At 39.2% G+C, this 25,211-nt stretch overlaps 1 protein-coding gene across 2 annotated transcripts in view; it reads right to left on the bottom strand.

The window, feature by feature from the left end:
- Positions 1-1,201: 1,201 nt before the first annotated feature.
- The window catches only part of PLPPR5 (phospholipid phosphatase related 5), a 43,733-nt gene continuing 19,723 nt past the window's right edge, over positions 1,202-25,211 (bottom strand). The window contains exons 2-7 of one of the 2 annotated variants that reach the window (XM_086463073.1): positions 23,761-23,893; positions 21,242-21,492; positions 11,679-11,855; positions 9,888-10,007; positions 7,093-7,132; positions 7,002-7,057 (exon numbers count right to left, since the gene is read on the bottom strand). In XM_086463073.1, the coding sequence (XP_086319199.1) occupies positions 7,002-7,057; positions 7,093-7,132; positions 9,888-10,007; positions 11,679-11,855; positions 21,242-21,492; positions 23,761-23,893 (777 nt within the window). Of the gene's footprint in view, positions 1,235-7,001; positions 7,058-7,092; positions 7,133-9,887; positions 10,008-11,678; positions 11,856-21,241; positions 21,493-23,760; positions 23,894-25,211 lie in introns of those variants that run through there. The other variant, XM_086463074.1, reaches the window with a different exon arrangement.

Raw genomic sequence — 25,211 nt, 5'->3', positions numbered from 1 at the left:
AGGCTGTCTTTTGAAGGGGAGGCTCAATTTGATTATTCACAGCAATAACAGAGATATGACAACATTGCCTGATGTTGAAGAAAAATCAATTTGTCAACACCGCACACACTGACAGGATTTTTTTGCAAGAATATGGCCTTGAAATACAAACAGAGACAGAAAGATTTGTAGAAAGAAAGTCTGCCTGTTCTGGTCACTTAGGCTAAAGAAAATTAATGAAGCCATTTTGTTTTTACCACGAGTGCTCCAACATGAAAATGGAGAGTAGAAACTCATATGCACTTCTCTCACTAAGCCAGTGACCCTCTTCTTATCTTAGCACCATTCTCCCAGCATAATATCAGGGTATACAACAAATATGAGAAGATGCAGGCTTCCTTGAAAAATTCGTTTAAACGATTTATGAATAGCACGGCTTCCCATCAGATATGCTGAGCTAAGAATGGAGCCCTTAACCTTTCATGGGGTATCATTAGTAATAAAGGACATATCAATGTTCAAACTTTCTATATTATTTTCATTTCTTTTAACCTAGATACATATATATCATCCAAGACATTCAAGAACTACAAAACAACAATTCAACTACAATTATGTCAGGAAAATATCCAAATAAATAAACTTTTAATTATGATACAATACTTATTACAGTAAAAATTGGCATTTTTTTTTCTCTTCAAAAGCAGAAGCACCAGTCTTACATATAACATACTGTTTGAATGGTATCTTACATGGAATACAGCGTAATACAATGTGCAAACAGCATTTTCATACAGAACATAATATTTGTCTAGTTTTTATACACTGAAATCGCCTCAAATGGAAACAAGTTCATGCTGAATTAAAAATGTAGATTTTAAAAATCAAAGTCAAATCAAAATATGAAGTACTGTTGGAATAGGTACATGAACCATTAAAAACAATGAGAAGCCAAAATAGAGGGTATTGTCAGATAAATATAATTAGTGCTCAGTTTGTCCCATTCCATCAAAAAGTAAACAGTTAATATTTTTGCTAGAAAGTAAAGTGACGTTCTAATATTTAAGAATTCTTCAAAATGTTGGTATCACTTTGATGATGTAAAAATCAAGTCAGAAATAGGACTTCTAAAAATTTCTTATTTTTGATACACTGCAATTATCGTGTGTGGGCTGTGAAAAGAGATGAGGTCCAATGGAGTGAATATACATCAGCATCAACATCATGTGACTTCTGCAAAGGCCGTGATGTGGTTCTACGAGTTAAAGGAAAAACAAACAGATAAAACCCCAGAAATCACACAGACAGACAGTCACCATTGAGACAATTTTTGCCTCCTGTGCTTTAGGGACAGCCTTATGCTTGGAGACTATTGCAGGACGATGTAAATAAAACTGGTTTTCACTGCAGTGCTCTCACTCACTCCTACAGCAATTCTTTGTTAACCGCTGGGTATGCAAGTATGCTGAACAACATCATGAAACAAAGAACTAGGTGCGACGGTTCTACGATATTTTAGTTTTAGATGGGGTTTTCAAAATTAAGTTACAATGTGAATAATTGAGTTAGTTGTACTTTTATTGCTTCCTTATTCATAATTTAAAGCAAAATTCCTAGAAATTAAAATGACAGTTCCTGACTATTTTCAGAATTCAGATTATAATATTCTATTTCAGTGTTAATACAATTGTAATGCTGCATTTTTCTAAGGATTAATTGCTCCCAACGAGCCCGATGGCACAGAATCAAGCAGTGAAATGTTACAGCAAAACCACATTCAGCAGTTGAGAACTCAGACTCAAAATTTCTTATTCAGAATCACTACAGTGTCCTCTTCATTTGCAATGTTATTCTCCCCTTTCCTTCAGCGGGGCTATTCTTGCACTCACTAAGATGTGTATCAGAATGTGAATATACTACATGTGACTCCACACAGTAGAACTGCAGCATCCCAAAGAGCTTTGCTGCTTTTTCATGGTCTAACCTAGGCAAGTGCCTCTGCAAACATTTGGTAGGTCAAGACTCACCTGCACTGTGATGTGCAGGATCCAAAGGAAGTGCGCATTCCCTTTAGGCACACAGTATCCTTGACTGCCACCGTTTTTTTATAAAACATGCAATGTGCAAAATTAAGAAAGGGAATCTTGATGTTAAGCCATGTGTTTGCTCCCCAGCACAAAAATGTGCAGAGGGAAATAACACCACGCAAAGCACCGCGGATTTCTTTCATCACCTCCCCTCCTGGAGCAGTCCAAAGTCAGAAGAGAGGAGGAGTATGCTGAAGGGGGGGGGGGAGGGGGGCGGGGCGGGATGTAACTCATGGAAAGTGGGATAGATCTCCCTTTTTTTGCTTAAAGGAAGTTGTTCTAAGTCCTTCAGAAAATCCCTTATCACACACCATAGAAAGTGCCGGAGAGAAACAGCGGCCACCACACAAGTTTATATCTTTCAGTTCTTTTTTCAAACTGTCTGGATATCAGTCTGTGCATGGGGAGGCAGGCAGTATCTTTGATTTTCACATTACAGAAAGGAATTTAGAAGTACCCTGAGTGGGAGCACAGGAGAGCTGCCTTTTATTCCCCACTCTCCAGCCAAGGTTGGCAGCTTCGCTCCCTCTCTCACTGTGCCACAGCTGCACTGTGTCCAGGAGGAGGAGCTCTCTTCTCCCTCCCCTGTACTATGCATTTTAGCTCTATCAATGTTCTTGCTGGATTTTATGACAGCTTTCACAAGAGAACACCACCAAATAGTAAGCATCTATATACATTCTTCTCCAAAACAGAATGAATATATTTATTAAATAAATAACAATGATTAAATCCTAGCCAGTAGATTTTTTAAAAAGCATTAAAAAAAAAAAAAAAAAAAGAATCAGTGTGCAACCTTCTGTGAAAATGTTTTTAGTAAATAATATTAGCAAATGTCATTGTTTCCAGATTTTGATTCTGCAGAAGCAAAGCAAAATTAGATTTCCTAATTAGAAAACAAAACATTAACATTTCAAAGCATTTTAGTTGGCTGGCCATCTTCTGCTTTCAGTACAGGAAAGACGATACACTAGGCAACCTCAATGACTCTGGAGTTGCTGTGAGGCTATTATGGCATTTTCTTCACAGCACTTATTTTATTTTTCATTATTTAGACCCAAAAATTATCCTGTCAGCTTAAACTAGCATCAGTCTAAAATTATTCACTTTGTTGGTAAGATGGTCTAAAAATGAGTAATTAGAGGGGAAAAAAAAAAATTTCCTCGTTATTTATTCGGATCAATTCTTTCAAGTCCTGCTATGTGTTATCCCTTTCTCCAAGCGACACACACTGGTCTGTGATGCAGAGAACCAAATGCTCTTTCATGTGGCATTAATTCAGAACTGGGTAACTATTACTTAGGAAAGGAGAATGTGGTTCACACTGCTGCCAGCTATAATTCCAAAATGAGCAGGTCACCATCCTTGGAAGGACATGCAGAGCACGGGATATAATAACACCGAAAAAAATCCCCCTTCCTCAATAAATCCACAGAGAGAACTGTTAAGCTACCAATCACGGAGCTATTGATTTGAAGCCTAGTGAAGACTTGTCAATTCATTTCCAATGGACTCAGCAGGGTGATGCATAAGTAGGTCAAAATTAATCACTTGCTGATGGCAAGAATCACTGATACAGACTCAAGCAACTGTCTGGGTATTCATGCTTTTTCATATGTTATCGTCTCAGGCAAAACTACAAATAAGCCTTGCTAAGACTTTTTGCAGGAAAAAAAATAACAAACAGCATCCCTCTTGAATAACTGCATTTCAGCTCTCTTACTATGCTCTTTTACTTCTGCTTAGATTCACTGTGACAAAGTTCAGTGTGAGATACTAACCACCGTCAGCAAGCAGGTTCCCACAGATGCAGGTGACAAGCAGAAAACCATGCACAAGACCTCAGCTTCTCCAGCTCCACGGGAAACGATTTCCCTTACAGTGCTCAAGAGAATTAGAATACGCTGAAGGTCTAATCAACGCCAGCAGTTTCACAGACAGGCACACCAGCTTTTGTATTATTCATTCTAAATTGACAGTATTGGCCTGGTGTCAGCACCACATGAACAAAGCATGCTTCATAACCATGCACTCACACCACTAACAGAAAAATGAAAGCTAAAGGCTAAGCCTTGAGTGCAGGTTTCTGGGGGGAAATGATCCATACCCATATATCTTCCATTAAGATTTTAATTAATTTCTGTTTATAGGTGATTCTATAGTGTTGCAATATTGAAAAAAATCATTGAAAACTTTTTTGTGGTTTGCAGTTTTCATTATATATGTTAAATATTTTTTACCTGATTTTTTTTTTTGTTCTGCTCTCATGAATACTGTTAGAAATATTCAAAAATAGTCATAATTCTAAAAGATATTTTTCCATTTTTGAAAACAGGAATTTGAAAAATTGTTTGAGTCTTTCACCCAGTGGAGTTCATTAAAAGAAACACAAAAATACTACTGTAATAGGTTAGGCAAATTATAGTTTATCATACAACAATAATAATGTTACCATACAATTCTCTGGGTTAGCAAAATATATTTTGTGCTTTTAATGGATGAATCACATTTTTAGAGAAAAGAATGAGTTCAAGTGCAATTCCCCATTTAAAACAATTGCAGACCTGCACAGAACGCTGCTGACACACCGCGTCTGCCTTTGCTTCAGTTCCACACACAAACACTCATGTGCGCTCTTGCACACAGATGTTTATTGCCTTATGTGAAGATGTTCAAAACGGTCCATTCCCGATATCCAGGAGAAAAACCTAATGATGCGTGCTTTGAGAGAGTTTCGTTGCAAAGGATCTTCTTGATTGTCACTAATATCTTGATTCTGTAACACCTACAACACGTATATTTGAGGACGTCACACTGAATATATTGTTCCATTTCCTATGTTTAAGTACTATTTTATTTCGACATTAGACGTGGTAATCGCAATTTGCATTCAAACAGAAACAACTCTTGTACAGTCCCCCAGAAGTAGATTTAAGCAGAAGAGTAGGGCATGAATGCAAATTCAAATGCTTGACATTGAAACAAAACTGCTTATGATCTTTATGAGCTGCCTCTCCTCGGTATGTGCTTCCACGTGTTAAACAATGTTGTATTCTATCTCCTTTAACATACTGCATTATCAATAGAGAACCATCCTGACAACAGAAATCTGAAAACCTGCCTATAAGCTAATGTAAGCACACGGACTCCAGTCAAGCCATCCTGACGACATACACACATGTTCTAAAACACTGTATGGATACTTATGTACACTTTTGGACATCAAGCACAACAGTATTTGGATACTTCTCAACTAAAATATTTTGAAGCAACAGAAATAGTCACAAACACTCTCCCTCATTTACCCATAGTGTGATGAGCTAAAGCACCTTTGTGTTTTGCCTTTAGCCTGTGAGCTCAGTGACAGGTGATCAGCCTCCCTGGAGACCCAGGGACCAGCCCGGACTCCCTAGGCCATGCTGTGCGTACACAAGTGCACATACCAATGAAAGTATCAAAATGCTTAAGAACAAGGAAAAAGCAGTAACACTGGGAATTAAAATTAAAAATACACTTTTCTGACACTGTGAAGAATCTTTTCTGTGTCTCATGAATACACAAGATGGAGTAAATAGAAACAAAACATTACACCTGAAAAACAGAAGGGGAAAGCTTCCCCAGTCTTAAAATACTACCAGAATCCATTGCAACATCTATACTTACTATTGTTAACATGTTTTATCACCACCATTACCTTGGGTACATACACAATAGGACAAGAATTATAGCGTCAAACTCAACGAGACAATTAACCCTAATAGTCACCAGCAATCGGTATGATAGGCAACAAGAATGCCACCTATAGTGAGAGGAGTTCCAAATACTTCTCATCATTCAAACTTAAGAGATGACTGAGAGGGGGAGAGAGAGAGCACACACATAAACTATCTGTTCTTATTTCCCAGTCATGCTGGAGAGTCGGTCCTATGGGCAGAGTATACGGAACCTCATTGTAACAAGGAACAGTGACTCTGGGAACATGGTTTGGGCATGGATGACAGAAGTAGCACTACGAAGGAATGCCAAGCAGAGACTTTGGGGATAAATGCAGCTTAGCTCTCAAACAGAGCACTGCAAAGAACCCACTGTGCAAATAAGTAATATTGAACAGCTACAGAAAGCACTGATGATCAGACACCATAATCATCTCATCCCACAGGACATAAACTCCTAACTTAACACTTCCTTCTGAAACCCCTTGCCTCAGTAAGATCTACCATCTATCTACTGCCTCAATTAGTCCTAAAATCCCTTTGTATTTGAGTTTTTTCAAAGCTAGAATACTTATTTTAAAATAAAGGTTAAAAGAGTCAGTGGCTACTACAAGACGTGTAGGAGCCCTCCGTTAGCCCTGGCCAATTTCAGGTGACTTTAGAATGAAACAATGTCAGTCTCCTCTGAAACAGAAATAAGAAAAAATAGTTTGTGACTGCACTGGATGAAGCTGAACTTTAAACTCTTTCAGGTACCACCCAGAATATCCCTGTATCCCAGTAACACCTGCAAAAGAACAGGCATCTCTAACCTTGACTGTAGTAGGAAGAGAGCCTCCTCTCCGTGGGAGAGTGCCAGCTAACTGAAACATGAATTGTGTTGTAAGAGATGATGAAGGTCAGAGACAGGAGAGAAAAAGGAGCAGATGGGTGAGTGATGAGGCTTCTTGGCTTTCATTCTTTTCATTAATTCTGAGGATGAATGTAGTTAAGGTGAAAGCAATAAGTCTACATTGCTGAGCCAGCTCTGGCAAGGATTCTTCAAGGAGACACTCTGCAACTATGGCTTATTTGAGTGCATGAGAAGTGGGTACCCATGCAGAACAGCTTAATCATCTGCATGAACCACAATTAAACAGAAGTGTCATGCAAACAGTGATCTACCCTTGTCATTAACCAGCAGCAGCTCAATTCAGAATATTACAAGTACTCTTATTCCTGTTTAAGTGCACTTCAAATGTAGCTCTTGACCTCCACCAGAACTCAGACAGTGGCAGCACGGACAGAATGCCAAGCATGCCAAGAGCATTCATTCTCCATCAGGAAGAAGCACTGGAATAGCAAGTAGCAGATCTGGAAACACAAAAATAAGGTGCTTCCACATCTGTGTGATGCACCATGTGCTTATTCATTTACAGGTGAACTCCTAACAAAATCACAATGAGTGAGGTCCAATCTGGAAGGCATTTTTAATTAATTCACTCTTTAAGATGGCATCTTTGAATAGCTTGCTTCCAGATACCCATATAGTTATTTTTAAATATCAATAACAGACTTGCATTGCTTCATGCTAGCACTGCCTTAACCCATCATAACTTCAGTCAGTCAGCATTTGTGCTACTCTGAGTAGCTAATTTCTGACAGTAAGCTGTCTTTAATACTGGCACAGGAGCTTGCAGACTAAGAATAAGGAAAAACATATTTAAAATAAGCCAAACGTAAATGTATGTGCATTCAGAATATGCAGCTGGAACAGCCCTAACGGAAATGTAGTGAAAAGTAACTTCCATATGGCTACAGTAGGCAAAGGCAAGTAGCACAGAAATTATTTAGCACCGCTCTCTCCAGAAGAAAACAAAGGAAGTAAAATAAGAAAGGAGTTAAAAAGCAAAGAGTAAGTTAATAATTTTTGTGATAGTAGTTAATTGAGGTGGCTCAATTTAGACCTTAGTTCCACATAAGCATTTTTGTTAGTGCCTTTTATTTAACAGAGTCTGGCTTTTAGCTAAAACTTAGAGTAAACATTAAAAAAAAAAAAAAAAGCCACAAAAACTCAATACCTAAAGCACTCACATGTAAGCAACTTTTTCATCAATTATTTCCTAATTCAAAATTAAACTTTCTGAGAGTAGAAACAGAAGACAGCATTTCCCCAACAAACAGCAAAGTCTCCACGTTATCGGCCTCCCATCTCATTCTCTCTGTTTGGAAGGAGAAAGGCTTTGCAACACAGACAAAGATGAACTCATACACTGAGATCTCACCGAGTGTAACACCCTGTGGACAGTCCCCAATTTAACTATCTAGACAGAAGTTCCATGACAGCAAACAGCTACCCTCTACTGCCATAGGAATATGGGTTCAGAATGAAAGAAGCTCATTCACAGAATAAAGTCCTGGACCATTGACAAATGGTAAAGGTCATCCTCAAGCAGAGCAAACATTATTCCTGTCACCACCCTTCCACACTTGCCTACAGCTTTCCCCACATCTCAATCTTGCCTAGACCAAGTCTCAGGAAAAGAACATTGTTCATCATGACTAAGAGGTAGAAACATTAAGTTAACATGAGGTCTTTATCCCCAGAAAAAAATTTAAAAATTTCAAGAGCCAGAGAATGTATATGTTTTACCTATGATGGCTTTTGAGCTGCAGAAATGGCTTCTACTGCAGGAAAGCCTAGCACATAAGTAAAACATGCTCTTATTAATGTGGTATGGCCTAGGCCAACTGACATCTTGTTTTGTTTTGACATTTTACAGAAAGTTTACTGAATGGATTATTTTGAAGATACACATTCATCATCTAAATGCTTGTTCAAGCAAATGAGACTCTGACCTCCTTATGACAAGATATCAGCAGAAGTAGCTTAGACACATTTGGTTCAAAAAGGCATGTTAGATCACTCTGAAAAGAAATCTTTCCCTTCAAGAACAGGGATAACAAACTGACGGCTAGCAGCAATTCTTAAAGGACGACTTCCACCACTTCCAAGTGACTAAGACAGACTGGGAAGTGGTTAAAAACATTTATTCTTGTGTTTAATATGAAAAAATATCAAGAGTAATTTGGATTTCAAAGAATGCCATAGAAACATACTTTTGGTGCCCTACCCGGTGTAGAAGTTTATTATCTTCAAACATGGGCATAATACAAGAGATTTTAACAAATAATGACAGATAAAGTCCTTAGAAAAAGTAGAATTGCTTTGCTTTGCACTAGTAGTTCAAACTTTCCTCCTGGTAAAAATGCTTAAAACGTTTCCTATATTTGGTTATGCTATCTATTTCAGTGCTTGTTTGCTCATAAAATTGTTCAGACATAATCTTACCTAACAGTTACATAGTACAATACCATCTTCAAAAACCACAAATTTTTATTGCAGGAAACTAAAATAAATTTTGAACACATCACAACACTTACTCATGCAAAAAGTCTTGGCATATCCAGTAGACTATCACTAGCATGTCCTAATCCAAAATCCCATTTGCTTTGGCAAGAGATCACGGCTTTTGTGCAGTGATTGTATAACCCATGTTACTCTCAGTCATTATCACGTTCATTAAGTTGTTTGCCCTGCCAGTGCAGATGTCAGAAACCCATCATTTCCAAGCGGGTGCCCTGTCGTGGGGCTGGGCTAGTACATGCCTGATGATAAAAGCCCCACAGCTGATCCAGAGCAGACTGCATCCCACGCTCTACACTAGCCTGAGGACACATCCCGAAGAAACAGGATAAATGCCATTTGTACCTGAATTGCATAACACCTTGGTCTCAGGCATGAGATGGGACTCTCAGCCAAAGCATTAATCAAACTTACTTGAGGAACACAAGGAAAGAGGGCCTCAGATCTACTCAGCCTGACTCCACGGACCTAGCAGCAGCTACAGCAGTAAGCTGGACTGATACATAGTGATTGTTCTTGGAAGTGACATGAAGAGTCTCCCAAGGAGTGTCTCTGAATTAATTCTCCCCTTCTTTCTCCTTCACTGCCATGTCTCCTTACTTTAAATCTCATTACCTTGGCACTCTTGTCAAGAGGGTTTGGGATCATCCTTCCAGGGAAGCTACATTTTCTTTAATTGTTTTTTAGAAAGTCAGACATTACCTTTTCTAAAGGGCTTTCTACTCGGGGTATGCTGATCATGGGCATCTGGGCCAGATTATCCATATGAGAATGTTCATGTTCTGGCTGACGTCCTCTGAAGTTATTTACCACACAAACAACCTAGAAGGGATTAGAAGATAAACAGAATAGCTAAGGAACAACTCATTTTTTTGAGCTTTGATCCTGACACCCATAATTAGGCAGAACTGACACCAGCTTTAGTCACAGCTTACAGGAGAAACACAGAAATGTGAAGTTTATGTTTTACAGAAAATTCTTAATTAATATTTCAAGACAAAAGACTTTCAAGCAATTTATTGTTACATGCATCATCTGAGAACCAAAAACCCTTCTTATCTAAAAGCAAATCCATTACCAAAGCTGAGTAATAGAACACCAATTATTAGCAATGCCATGAATAGATGTCCAGAGCACGTGGAGCAGAATAGGGCAATAATCTTAAATTCCTATGAAGGGCCAGTACCATCTAAGCTTTGACCAGCAAAGACTTTCTCAAATGGAGAATGAGAAAGGGAGAATAATAAGGCAAGGACCACTCCCAAGTTTCAACTAAACTCTAAACCTGCTCAGGGCAGCAGTGACGCTCACACAGGGATTTAGGAATGCGATATATACCAGTTCGTTAGTGTTTCTACTAATTCAGACTCTAAGCCAAGCAGCAACCTTTGTCCATTGTATTTTCTTTAAAACACAACTAACTTTGATGTCATGCTACTCAAAGGATTTTATGCAACACAGATCACAAAATACAACAAAAAAATGCTGGGACAGATTTCTTTTCTATTCTGTTCTCTTTTATGACTTTAGGGGCACAAACAGAACAGAAAACTTCTTTGAAATGAGCAACCAAATATAGAAACAACCAAACTCCTGGACACCTTGTGTGGAAGGGAACATTCGGAAGCGCGAGCACATATAGCTCAAAGGAGACCTAAAGCCGCCCTCACATTTCTCAGAGGAGTGACAACAGACACCTCAGCCATCCCTGTGAGAGTTCTCAGCCAAGGCAAGTCTTCAGATCCAAGATCTTGAGATTGAGACCTTGAGATCCAAGAATCAAGCTCAAAAATGTTTTCATGGGGAAAAAATTCAGAGATGTATTTGGTACTATTACAAGCTGCCAGGCAGATGAACTTGCAGGCAGCAAACAGCGGTGACTATGCTATGCCATAGGCTTGCACTGAAGTTATCAGTGATTAATAGATTAATGGCAGCTTTCTGACACAGACACTAGTCATTGTGAACTGTGACTAATGATCTGGTTTTGGAACATAGTTCTAGAAAAGGAAAAGGCCAAACAAGGACTTTTTGATACAGAATAACATAAAATTTCAATGTAAACCTGAATTAGCATGAAGGAAATTCAACAGGGTTACTTTAAAGCCGGAAAAGAAATGCTACTTACTCTCTGATCCATGTAGGTATCACTACACTGACTTTAACACTTTTTACATTAATAGGTGTTACTCTGAAGGATATACACTTGCTTAAAGTGGGGCCTGATGCAAAAAATATTGGTTGAAATGCTAGAATCTTGTTTATAAGGAAATCAAAAGACATTATTTGATCAGTCCTTTCTTGAGTTCACATTTCTGACTGTATGTAAATATAACTAAGGAAACTAATAGTTAAGTAAAAACAAAAATTAGAAACACCTCTTTTGTCATCTAGTTGGCTGAAAAGTCTAGGCTACCAATATTTTTTTTTTTAAGAGAGACAAAGTTATACACTGATTTTTTTCAAACAGAAGTGACACAGATATACACTTACCAAAAATACTGCTATAGATATTCCGATTATAAATCCTGCTATTACATCTGACCAGTGATTTCGATACTCTGCTACTCTGTTGATTCCAGTAAGGAAAGCCAAACACATTAAGCCCAAACACAGAACAGGTTTTGCAAGCCTTGTTCCTCTGGCTTTTACTGTGTTGGTGATATACATCTGAAAATTAGAAAGGAAGAAAGTATAAGACTGATGGATATCTCCCCTTAATCGGTGAATAAAATCTCTACATTTTGTTTGAATAGACTACGTATTTGGCTGGTTTTTTTTAAAGAAACGAGAAAGTAGAGTGCTAGATAAAGTCATCGCATCCTTTTCTTAGGGATATAGAAAAAGAATTAGATCATACAGCAAAATTACATTTTATGTGAACCTGAAAAGCCCCCAAAAGAACAGGCAAATTAGACAATCCCAATCTATGCACTTATTTATGCAGAGAGGTAAACTGATTTTTCACTGCGCAGTGTTGACAATAATAGAAAAAGATCTTTACCCTGAAAGTGTCTACACCAAGGCTCCATTTTCATTAGCACATGCTTTTCTTTCTCATACACAACTTTTCCATGTGATTAACTAGAGATTTGTCAAAAAGCAGTGAAAATTGAACCAAATGCCAGCACCTGCTTTTATAAATAATATGTAATAGTTTTAACAAGTGCCGAACCAATACACCCCTGTACTTCACAGATGGTGACTGAGGATGTTTGGTACCAATCCCCCCAGCGCACAAGCCAATTTAAATGTAGAAACTTTTATGCAACAAGCTCTAAGAAATCAATCTGCCCTGCTAGCAGTCTAGCACTCTCCCTGTGCTACTGAATTAAAAGTACTGCCTGATGACAGAGCAGCTCTTCTGCCCTAAGGTGGACATAGTGACTACTAGGTTTAAGCCAGCACCTTCCAAGCTCTGATGGGCCAGTGGAAGAAATGAATACCAAGTCTTTGAATTTCCATTCTCTTGAATCTTGGCATTAAGGCTGCTTGAAAGTTCCTCCCTGAAAAAATTTTCCTCAACTAATTAAGATTTTTGAGAAAAAAGTATTTGCTTTCTGCAGAAGACATTTCTGCAATTAAACCATTGAAATCTCTAAAAGCTCTACATTCAGAGTTGAATTTTTTAGATTGAAGAATGCAGATATTTTCTATGGATTATCACTACAGACTCCAAGTGTGTAATGCCATCACTTCGAACTGCAAAGGGAAACAGACGAATCTGCATTGAAAAACCAGTACCTTTTTTGGCCAACAAATGGGCAGGCCTTTGGGGTTGGTTTTCTTTTTTTTTGTACTGTCTGAAACTTCAGCTGAATTTACTGGGTAATCAGTTAGGAAGTGCTGCAATAACCCAGTCAAGAAGTAGTTTAGGAAGTGTGGTTACAGTTACAATAAATTAAGTGAAGGAAGTAGTGGTCAGAGCTTGTCTGAAAAGAGTAATTTTGTTCAAAACACTACAGAAAGATCCATGGCTTAGAGGACGAATCAAAGCTTAAGTTTAAAATCACAGCAGAGTACTGCAACACATACACCTTTAGGTACCTTATGTGATGAACAGCAAACTAGTAACAAGCTTTCAACTAATGCTGACAGAGCAAAGGTTTGGAAAAAAAAAAAAAGTTTTGGGGTGTATCTCCAAACGACATTTCTCTTCTCCCTAGACCACTTCAGAAATAGCATTTCTCCCTCTGCTGACCATCCTTTTATCTTAGCTCCTTATATTTTTGCAGGCTCTCTTCAGTGAGTTACTCTTACCATGTGGAATGCTAAGACAACTGCAACTTTAATTTACAGCTTTTTAGCCCCACTGGTTTTCTTCAAGCTACAGAGAGAGCAGTGCATGCTGAGTCACTCAGCAACCCTCTACTTTAGTGAGTCTCACTGTACTCCTGGATACTACCACGATTATCCACATTCCCAGTACATGTCAGAACATCTGGTGCTAAGGAAAATATTCTAATATTTTGAATATGCAGCAAGATCACCAAATTTCAAATACAGCTTGGGTGAAGTTGACACAGGGAAGTTGGCAGGAAGCTATCCGGCATTTAATTCTGTATGGCAGCATATTAAATAAAAATTACTACTAAGAAAGAAAAATAACTCAAAAAAGAGTGCAGCTTGTTTAGGGCAGGTCTTGGTGATATATTTCAGTTATCTATAATACCTGCTAATTGCCCAAGAAGATGATCTCAATTTTTATGAAGTCAAAACGCATTATCACACAAATACTTGATTCTGCAGTACTTCAACATTTTCAATACAAAGCTAAACTGAAAAGTGCTCTGCAAAAAGTTCTCAGAATCTTTTTACAATCAAGCATGTCCTTCAAATCCCTACTCAGACAAAGCACCAAGTGAGCAGAAACAACTGCAGACTCATGCAATGCCTCACGTGAGTAATAAAGATCTCCATTTGCTGAGTCCCTTCCTACATGTGTAGTCAAGATTGTTATCTGCTATTCAAAATAACCTGAGGGTTCTGCTAGCGTAGGTACCATTTCTATCTTTTCTTTAAAGAAGTCACCACTGATGTTAAAACCAGTATTATACTAAAATACTTTCTTCACCTCTGTCTTTACTAGCACTGTTGGGCCCCAGCCCTTGCGAACAATCCAGATCAATGCAAATGCAGACTCACTGTCAGTGAAGGAAGAGTTGATATGTGAACTATTACAGGAGCTTGACCCCTGCAAATCGATGGGCCCCGACATTATCCACCAGAAGGTGTTCAGAGCTGGCCACTCTCCATAAGCTTTGAGAAGCTGTTGAGATCAGGGGACAAAGACTGGGAGAAGTCTAATGTCAACCCCCATCTACAAGAAGGGCTTAAATAGGTCCATCAGTCCTACTTCAAACCCTGGGAAAGCTATGGAATACTTGTGTTTCTGCCAAGAAAGGTTGGACCACATAATGCTCGAGGACCCTTCCAACCTGGTATTCTATGATTATTAAAGAATCAACAGTAACTGGGTAAATTTTTCCTGAAACAGTGTAGCAAAAAGTCTATATTTGCAAAATTCTACATAGGAAATGTAGACTCTTCCAAGGCAGGATTCGTAGACGTCTGTTTTTAAACTTGACCTCTTATAGCTCTAGTACAGCATATTAACAGTCAACCCAGCCAAAGATATGATTTGCACTAAGATTAGAATATAATTAAGCAGTTGTTTTCTTCTTGATTCTGGAAAGAAAGTTATAAACCAGCACAGTGAGTAACTGACAAAGAATAAGCATCTTTAAAAGATGACAGGATTTTTCTTCTCTTTTCATAAATATTAAATGCAGTATTAACAAAGGAAAATAGCTCAGTGATTTAAAACATTAGTGAGAATGAATGACAATACAAATTTTTACACAGCTAAAGATGTTTACTGAACAAACCCATCTCAGTTCCTTTTAAGAACAGAAACTGGGAAAGGAGGAATCTAATTAAAGAAAGCTTTTAAATTAGTCAACAGCAAGACCAAGAGCAGATTTTGTGTGTAAGTCAAGGATTGATACAGTAGTTAGAATTAATTTTGCAGGCTGCACATTCTCCTGCAACATCAGATCAGCAGTGAATATTCCCTTGATGAACTTCTGCTATTACTTTTCCTTTTTCCTGAAATAAGATTTTAGTATGAGAAGATATAAAGGCAATACCAGCAAGCAGACACTGGCAGAGAGTTATATAAGGAGGCAAATGTTATCTGATCATTCTATATACCAATATTTACTAGATTTTCAAAACAACACAAACATTTGACTTTCAGTCTTCAAGATGCTGGAAGTGAAATCTTCAGAGAACCTCATAAATGGAAAGAAAAACTTTAATTGAAGTGGTTTTGAAAATACGTATTTGAAAGAGTCAGAACCATCACCGTAACCACCAAAGACAAAGCTACCTGTGAGGTTTCTAACATGACTGTCTCAGGTCAGAATATAAGGAATAATCATAGTGTTGGCACTTAACTTGTACTGGGAAAGCTTTCAAAAGTATCATGTTGCAAGTCTGACTAATGTGAAATATGTCCTAAACCTAGTGCAAACAGAATCACTAAACATACATAAGAGAAGAACAGGAATTGTATGTCGAGTGCAGGACAAAGTGGCCTCCTGGGCTATGCTGCAAGCTCTTCCTAGTCGTTTTCTTTCAGCTATCTTTAGGCTCACCCACACAAATGTCTATGCACACAAATGCATACATAATAGGTCCCAGAATCCCATTTTAGTTAAGAGTGGAGCTAATCATCAGGCTAGGTGCAGCAGCCAGGAGGGAGGTTAATTTTCCTAGATGATTTCATCAGCCTGGGGCCGTGGGATGCCAGTAGGAAGACCCCCTCCGTGCTTGCTGTTTCAGTCCTCCCTGAAGCAGATGGTCTGGGGGACTGACAAAGAGACAGACCAGCCCATTAGTGGGCAGAGAATAATGACTCATGAAGTGACAAGCAGAAAGAGGAAGGAATCACTGTGCAGGCACCTATCCCAGGCAGCGCTCCAAATATAAATTCTCATATTTTGTTTCGATTTTATAATGTGCCATCATTAAAGAAAGAATCTTGAACTATTTGAGTAATATAAGTAATGTTCCAGATATTCTACCAGAGGAATACACAGCTTTTAATATTCCTCATACCTACAAGTAAAGATACTCTGAGATCAAAAAGCTGAGAAAATAGTGGTCCACAGTAGACAGTAGTCTATAATGTTCAACATTTAGTTAGAAATCTGTTTGACAATCTAAAAGCTCTTCAGCTTTCCTGATTAATAATTATTGGGTCAAATTATTTCTATAGCAAACCACAGACATATTCTCAAATCATCTTGGCCTTTCTGCAACTGTCCGCTGAAGACTTTTTTAGTGCTTTTGAAGCCTCTTCCAATTTTGTCCATAAGTTTTGCAGTAATTATTGACCCTAGACAAAAACTGGCTTTCAAAGTCAGGTGTCTGGGTTGGCAAAAGGAAGCAAAAGCTCTAGAAACGCTGGACCTTACTATTAAGTTTCCCACTAGGAGCTCCCCACAGTTGTAACTCTAAACTGGAGAAGACATATCCTTCAATGTACCAGGGCTGTAAGATACACCAAATATTAATTAACTGATTCAGTCCACAGAGGCTGTTACCTTGAGCAATTGAATTGACTGACAAGAAATATTTAGAGGTCTTTTGATAAATCCCTGGATCAAATTGTAATGTTATTTGACTATCCAGCCTGAAAATAACATAATACACCCAACATATGGAGCCCAAGAGATACACTGTACAGCCATATATATACTGAGGGATACTCTTACTTCCTGCACCAGATACTGAAAAGAAATTCCACTTTCCTAACCTGCCCCTGAAAAGCAGCCAAAAAGAATCCTTTAATTCTTCATTTTCCTAACAAAAAATGGAGAACTCAATAAGGTGGCTCTGCTACTCCTTCCTGGATAGTCCCTAAAGCCTATCAAGGGGAGGCCTGTCATGCCTCTGCCAGCTGCTCATTGAGTGAGAGCCAAACAGGCACTTCAAGACGAAGAAGAGGTGAGACAAGGCCTACACCTACAGACTGGATCAAGCACTGACACTGAGCAGAATGTCACCATGTTGCCAGCACTGTGACCCAGACTGCCTTGCTGTCTTTTCCCAGTGACCTATAAACACACTAAACAGTAAAGATGGTACAGCAGAATGCCAGAAGGAAGACCCTTGCAGAAAAGGTGATAACAGGCCCAAAAAAAGCTCTGCAGAGAGGAAAAGATTGTCAGCTTTACCTGCTAGCCCTGCCTGAGGCTGCAGTTGAGGCCAAGGGTCCACAATACAAAGCAACAAAAGCAGCCTACAGACCTAAGGGCTATGTCAATTATCAAGACATTAAACCTGCTCCTCTATCATTACAAATCCAAAGCAAGTCCGAAATGTATGTGCTAACACCAAATTCAAAGACAACCCTACAGACAGGTTCTCTGCCAACTGCTCTTGTCCAATGCAATAAGAATAGAACAACAAAAAAAGCAAAATTTTATAGAAAGAATTTAAATTTGTCTTAAACTACAACTAGCAATGACCAATCACCTAAATCCGCAGCACCAAAGGACAACTGTTAGTCACAAGTCTCATATTTAAATCCATGGTAATAGACTGACTAAGTCTTCATGTATCACTTCAAAATCCTACCAAAAAAAAAACCCAAAAAAACCCCAAAAAAACAAACTCATGACTTCTCATTTCTGTCTCAGTTTAGACACTTGGAAAAAACCCCAAGTATGTGCATACTTTCCTGCTTCAAAACATACCTCTAATTGTCCAGGCCGTGTCAGCTTACATATATCAAAATGTGGCTTATACAATTATATTTCTATTTCATTAGCTTGCAGCATTTGCCTTAATACCTCTGGTAGCAGAAGTTGCTCCAGCTAAGAAAGGGTGAATTGCAATGCTAATAAGAAATGAAAGCAGATGCATTTAACTTGTTAACCCAACTCAAGCAAAACCAACCAACCAAAAGATTTAGAATGAGTTGAGCAGACATCTAAGGAGAAATCCAGGTGGCAGCCAGCTTGGTTAGAGATTTTGGAACAGATTTACAGTAGTTCATTTTGAAGACTCTGGTACACTGGGAAAAATAAATCTAAAAGTCTAAAGAAGACAGGTAATGCAACCTTGAAAGTGTCTGTGTTTGGAGCAGGGTAAAGAAAATGCCTAATCATAGTGCTGCCATTCAACATTTCCATTGCTAAGTCTGTCTTGATAAGTTCTGAGAAAAAGTAATGGAGGCAAACATTACAGAGAGGTCGAAATATTAGCAATACAATTTTTTGAAAAAGACTGTACTTTCAGCAGGAGGGGAATTCAGAGTTACCATAGCAGCCACCCACTCTCAAAAGAGGGGAGGGGGGAAAAAGGAAGACTCAAGAACTTAGAAGAAAAAGAAGCTATTGTTAACAAGACAATATGCACAGATGCTAGGTGATAAGGACATGCCTGCACTTAAATGGAACAAGATAGGGGAATTATTAGATAAAGCATAGCCTTTGTTTTCAAATGGGTTGATTGGTGAAATCACACAAGTCTGATGTTGTTTACTTCGCCCTCTCGGAGAGCAAGGACTCTGGATCAGCCTGTTGCCTGTTTGTATCTTTAAGCCGGTTTCGGTTTGTGCACAGCTGGCTGAAATGTCCAGGGACGATTCCGAAACAATCCCTCCCTCTCTCCTAAATATTTCTGTTAAACAAAAAGAAAGTACATTTTGTATCAGAGATTATATGCTCATGAAATACTAGCTGAGTAATATATGGAGGTCTTTATGTCCATGCTCTCAATAACTGTTGTACCATGGCTCATACAAAGACTAGGCTACTGTTTAAATCTTCTACTCCAGTGAACAGTGATGAGAAAGTTGTTATTCAGGGCCAACTGTCCTGATAAACACCATGACAGTGTAAGGACATGACCCCAAATATTGGAACATTGCAGTTCTTTCCCTGGTGTGTAAGAAACAGTATCTTCAGCGCAACCATGCAACAGGATTTAAAAAAACAAAAAAAGAAAGAAAAAAGACTGACAATATTGCATCATAATATTGCAGCAAGGACCTAAATTTTCAGGCTACAACTCAGCTGATACATCGTAGTGATTCACTTGATTAGGCAGCCTGTAAGAACTCAGAAATCCTGAGAGCAGTTTATAGCGCTTTAGTTAAATGAATGTCACGCCTCATGCAGCGATACAGTAATGACGTAAGATGTATTCATTTCTGCAGTTACTTCAAGATTATAAAGTAATGAAATAGACCACAGCACTTTTGATTTTTGATGTGGCTAACTGCTGTTAGCAACATAACTGATGTTGCTATATTGATCACAGACAACATAAGGTTTGCATAAAGTACCCTTGCTCATGTCAAAAGCCATTGATACTAGGTATTAGACCTTACTAATGTCTACTTTTTGTTTTTAAAATGTATTAATACTATTTTCCTTCCTGCTTTGCAGTAGCTGAACAGTTGGTTTCCTTTAGCTACTGTGACTCATGGCAACAGTGGAAATCCAACTTTACAGATGGATGAGAAAAATAGGAGCAATTAAAATGAAGAATGCTGAATATTTTCTAAAATAGCTTGCACCAAATTTAGAGGTACGTTTCAATGAAGTAAAGCCTTAGATATCTCCCCAAATAAAGACAACACTATTAGGAGTCTTACGCTTGCCACAAGTTAGAATGGAATTTTATTGCTCATCTCTTATTTGCAGATAACACTTGCCTGTGCTGATGATCCACATCTCTTAAACAGACATTGCTCCCAAGGAACTTTTGGTAAATGTTACTGTCGGTGCTGCAGATTTTAAGCAACTGGTTCTAAAACCATATTCGGAAGCATGGAGCTGGCACACTGTCTGTGGATGAGGTTGGGACCTTTGCCACGTTGGCAAGTATCACTTTCCAGATCAATCAGGAATTAGAAGTCAAGTCATTAAATATATGCTCAAAAGCAATACACACATATATATACATGCAGATATATGCCCACATACATACACACACACATATAGGCAGGCCACTGTTCAAATACCGAGGCAATTGAAGTTGATGACTCTTTGATGACTCCTGCAGTGACCACAGAGCTACACACACACACACTTGCCTGGTTTCCCACTGACATTATGAGGGCAGCCCAGGGCTACAAAGGACTGCTGTTACCAGCACAGGTCAGCCAAGAGACTCCCATAGGCATGTGCTGGGGACAACTTCACTCAGAACGAGATGTGCTTCTGCTTAAGACTAGAACGATGTGCACTCCAAACTAAGCCAGGCAGTACTGCTCAGAGTTACTTCAGTGAGATTCACTAGTCACTGCCTCTCACGTGCCTCCTCACACTTCTCAACAGCTTTTAGAACAGCTCTGATGCCAGGCACTAAACACCAGTTTTCATCCCCGCCCTGCTCATCACTCCCTGTATCAAAGAGGAGAAAGGGAAGAAGGGCTGGACCGTCTTGTAGCCCACTTCATTGTAGAATAAGAGCCAAACTGACTTTGCATGAGCACTGAGCTACCTGTAAATACCAATTCTGGTACCTAAAGACAGGCACAGGTCTCGGGAAACCTGTAGAGATCAGACATTTACATACGCCCACTCTTCTACTTCACCCCACCAAAGAATACGACCGTGTGCAATTCTACTCATCTTTACTGGGTTAAAACATGGAAAGGAACCACTACCAGTCATGGGCAATCCCTACCCTTATTCTTTACCACCCAACAAAGCCTCCTCCCACATTCTCTGGAACTGTATAAAAAGTAAACCAAGAACCTGGCTATTCTAAATCTATAACCATTTTTGAACAACTTGCCTTCTCTCAGCATTGCCTTAGCTTTCAAGGCTCAGGGAACCACCACATCTGTAATTGTCAGAATTTCAGAATTAAGTCCAACGAATCAAATTCTCAAAGGCGTCACAGTAACTCATATAAAGTTTACATATATAAAATCAGCCAATAGTTGACTTCTCCCCATTCCTCCCTCCTCCCCTCACAGTAGCGTGTTGCTCTCACAAACACAGTAATATTAAATAGTACAATATACTTACAGCCAGATACATAGCTGCATATACGCTTAGTGCTGCTTCTTTGGATGGGAATGTCTTTCTGGCTTTCATGATAAGGTCTGGATTTCCAGTACAGGCATGTACGCTACTGATGAACTGTGTATACTGTTTACATCCAAGTGCTGTATAGTTGGGTTTACAAAGTGCAAGAAAATGTGGTGCAAGATTCCCTGTTACTACTTGTCCAGCATTTACAAAGATGTCCGTAGCAAACAGTCCAAATGCGTAAATTCCTAAAGAGGGAAACAAAGAGTTAAATTTCCTGACAATTTCACTCCAGGGCAACACATTATAGTATTTATCATAGTAATATACCAGCTCCTTCCACTTAAGAACATGAAAAAACCTCATGTGTATTGTACCCTAAAGATCCTGGCTCATGTTGGAAGTGGTACTTTCCTACACAACCACAGCAGCAACACGGCAAGGTACCCGCACACGTGATCTCTCTCCATCCTTTGGAGGAGAACGCTCACCTCCTGTGCAAGTGGCCCACTCTCCTAGCCACCCTGGCCATGAATCTCCAGTGTTTGGGGTAGCTAGCTATACTGGTACCTAACTTCTGCCCATATTCACTAAACAGAAGTGACAGAGGCAAAATCTTCACCCTATAAATCTGACTGAGAACCAAGGAAGTCAGGCCCTGATGGCGAAGTAACTTGAAAAGTCCTAACACATACTGGACAAATGCTTTCTTTTCCCTTGCAGCTGTAAAGAAGCTGCAGTACTGAATAATTCAATATTACCATGCACGAGTTGTCTTCATCCGCCTGCTACTGGGTACATCTCTATGCATGGCATATTAATCACAATATCAACACAGTGAGCTAAAGCTACTTATGCTAAAGAGTTTTTTTATCAGACATATCAGCAAAGCATTAAGCACATGTACTCGTTCATTAGAATGGAAATGCATGTATCTGATTACTTAAAAGAGAACAGATTTCTGCTATTCTGAGGTCCCTTTCTATCCTTTTGGAAGCAGCAAATGAGCTCTGGAAGGAAATGCAAACACAGCACCCAGCAGACGCGTGTTCACATTCCACCTGAGCTACAGATTTCTTCCTGTATTTCCATGGACAAATCACCTTACCTTTCCCATACTTCAATCCACCATGAATATAGCGTGAGTTCTGGCAGTTCCCAACTTCACAGGGCACCATGAGGACTTTAATGGATGTACACCACAGCAGACATGATCCCACAGAAACACGTACATTTCTAAAGGTCAGGTTTTTTCTTCAGCAAAGCTAGAGGACCAAGGATGATTTCTGGGATCCTGGCTGGTCAGCAATGTCACACTAACATTAATTCACCCTGAGCCGCTAGACACTGGTGAGCAGCAGATTGTGCCTAGCCAAGTAGCTGCACAGAAGGGCCCTTTCAGCAAGCCCTGAGGGTGTGCACTGCCCCAACATAGGTGGCCACATCACTTTGTGCGAGCATAATGGGTAGTGATGCCTCATCTGGTAGAACAGTGCAGAGGCCATCGTTCATCCCTTCCCTCCCTCCCAGTATTATCTTTTTGCTTCTGTGAGCAAGGAGGGCCCACCAAGTGGGAAAGAAACGCGAGCACTGATTACACACAGAGCAACTGGAGCGGGAGAAGCTCATCTTCATCACTCCCCACCTCCTCTGGACCTCTGCAAGACAGTCTCACTCTTGATGACTTTTAGCACTCCAGTGTGACAGTGAGCGATCGCGCGCTCAGCAGGCAGGCACGGCTGTTACACAAACACTGCAAATACAGACACAGCTGCACACCCTCTCCCTCCCCCTGCGACTGGGGCATGCAGGAGGATTAGCTGCCCCAAGGCTTCATTCCTCCAGCTGTTTCTCTTAGATACAACCACGAGTGAGAAGCAAACAACAGAACTGAGCCCTGCTATGGCATCCTCGCACATACGAAAAAGCAGCATCTAGGAATAAGATACAGACATTTTGAGTGGGGGTACTTCTCCCTCCAAACAATGAACTAAGCAGAAAAGATGACGTCTCATATCTACTCAAGTCAATGGCAGAGTTACAGCTGACCTCAGTAGAGCATAGGTTTTGTATAGTTTTCTACTAGAAACTACAGTACAACCTCCAGGCTAAGAAAGTACCTGAACCGGGCTTGGCTTCAAACATACATTTATTTCCCAATGTCTTCAACTTTGTCTGCTATGTGCGTGTGTAACCAAAAGAAAACTATCAACTATAGATACGGCACAAGGGTATCTCCTTTCCTCACTTCACTCTACTCCAGGCCCGCTGGTTGATTTTCCTCCCCCTTGCAGTCCCAATTTTTTCTGGTTTTACTGCTGTTTCTGCAACTATTTTTTTATCCAAACTTCCAAGAAGCTTCATCTGCTGCCCAAAAGGAGAAAACTCACCGCACCTGAGTTAAGACCACACATGAAATGTTGTATGGTCATCTGAATATTTTCCCCAGGTCAAAATTAAGACATAATTGATCATTCTCACCATTCAGAAAATGAAAGCATTAATTTTGCTCATACCAAGGAATCTGATGGTCCTGCGCACCAGTGGGTTTATATAACAACAGTCTCCAGTTAATATTGTTTTTTCTTGGTTTTCAAAATCCTTCGTAGCTAACTGTAGACAAAACACTGCAGTTTCTCCAACGATAATCTTAGGGAAGGAGAAAAAAGGGGAGAGAAACGGTAAATCAGATTACAGCAAGTAAAATATACTAATATTACAGAGATGGCTATCTCATCTCAAAGAAACAAGACCAAACCAGCACGAAAGACAACAAGAGCAAACCAAGTTCTGTACATTAATCTTCTTACAAGAGAAATATGCCTTATGGCTTGCTTTTATTTGCATTAAAAGAGAATAAACTTCTATAACCAGGACTTGGAATTGACATAACATAACCTAGTTTTCAGGATGCAGGGAAAGAGAAAGAAATCTATTAGTTCAAGAACAACAGATCGCATAATGCACAAGATGTGGACCAAAGTAAAGGCCTAATCCTGGAAGATGCTGAACACTTCAGTTCCTGTGTGGCTTTCACTGACATTGAGCACTCCACAGGTTGAGTTCTAAGTTTTGGATCATAGTCGGGGAGGGAAAAAAAAAAAAAAAAAAAAGAAAAAAAAAAAAAAAAAAATCACACCAGAGCTCCTGTTCACATCAGAGGATTGGTTTGCCAGGAGGTACTTAACAGGGTTTGATTCATATTTTGCCAGCTAAGTTTATCAAGTCTGGCTTTAGCTTTGTTCCTCATGCTTGAACAAAGTGTCACCACTGATATTTCTGATATTTTAACATTAAGCATAGCCTGTTTCACATTCATTACACCAAAATGAATAAAGTTCTCATGTCTATAGATAATTCGCGTTACAGTTGGGAAAAAAATAAAATAAAATAAAATAAATCACAAATCAAAAAAGAAAAATACAGCTTTTGACTGTCAAATATCCCCTCTAAGATGTGTATTTACCTGTACAGCAAAACATGACCTTTAATGTGCTCATGACAATTATGGTATTGAGACTTAACAGCCAAAGCCAAGCCTTAAGCGTGTATCTATCTAAACCTATGATACTGAAGCTTTACAGCAGGTAGCACAGGTACGATCAAAGAGAGTAGAGCAGAAGGGTCAAAACTGACCACTGTATTCCAACTTTGATTCACTGTGGGACTTAAAGGCAAGGCTCTTCCACTCTTCTACACGAAAAGCAGTAAAGCTTATTGAGAGGTACATCACACTGAAACAGGAATGAAGATGAGCAAACAACAGTCTTAAACTACGCAAATACAAGAAATATCACCATCAAATCTGATTCATTGCCTGGGTTTTTCTAAAACTTTGAACTAACAGCAAATTATAAACCTTTTCACATATCACAATAGGTCTGAGCAGTTCTACACACAGCACTGATTACAAAAAAAACCTCTGGGTGATGGCTCATAAGCACAGTTTGTTGTCAACAGGAAGAAT

Source organism: Leptosomus discolor, chromosome 3 (genome assembly GCF_034619465.1).
Source record: "Leptosomus discolor isolate bLepDis1 chromosome 3, bLepDis1.hap2, whole genome shotgun sequence".
In the NCBI taxonomy this organism is placed as follows: Eukaryota; Metazoa; Chordata; class Aves; order Leptosomiformes; family Leptosomidae; genus Leptosomus; species Leptosomus discolor.
This window is presented reverse-complemented; position numbering and strand designations above follow the sequence as displayed.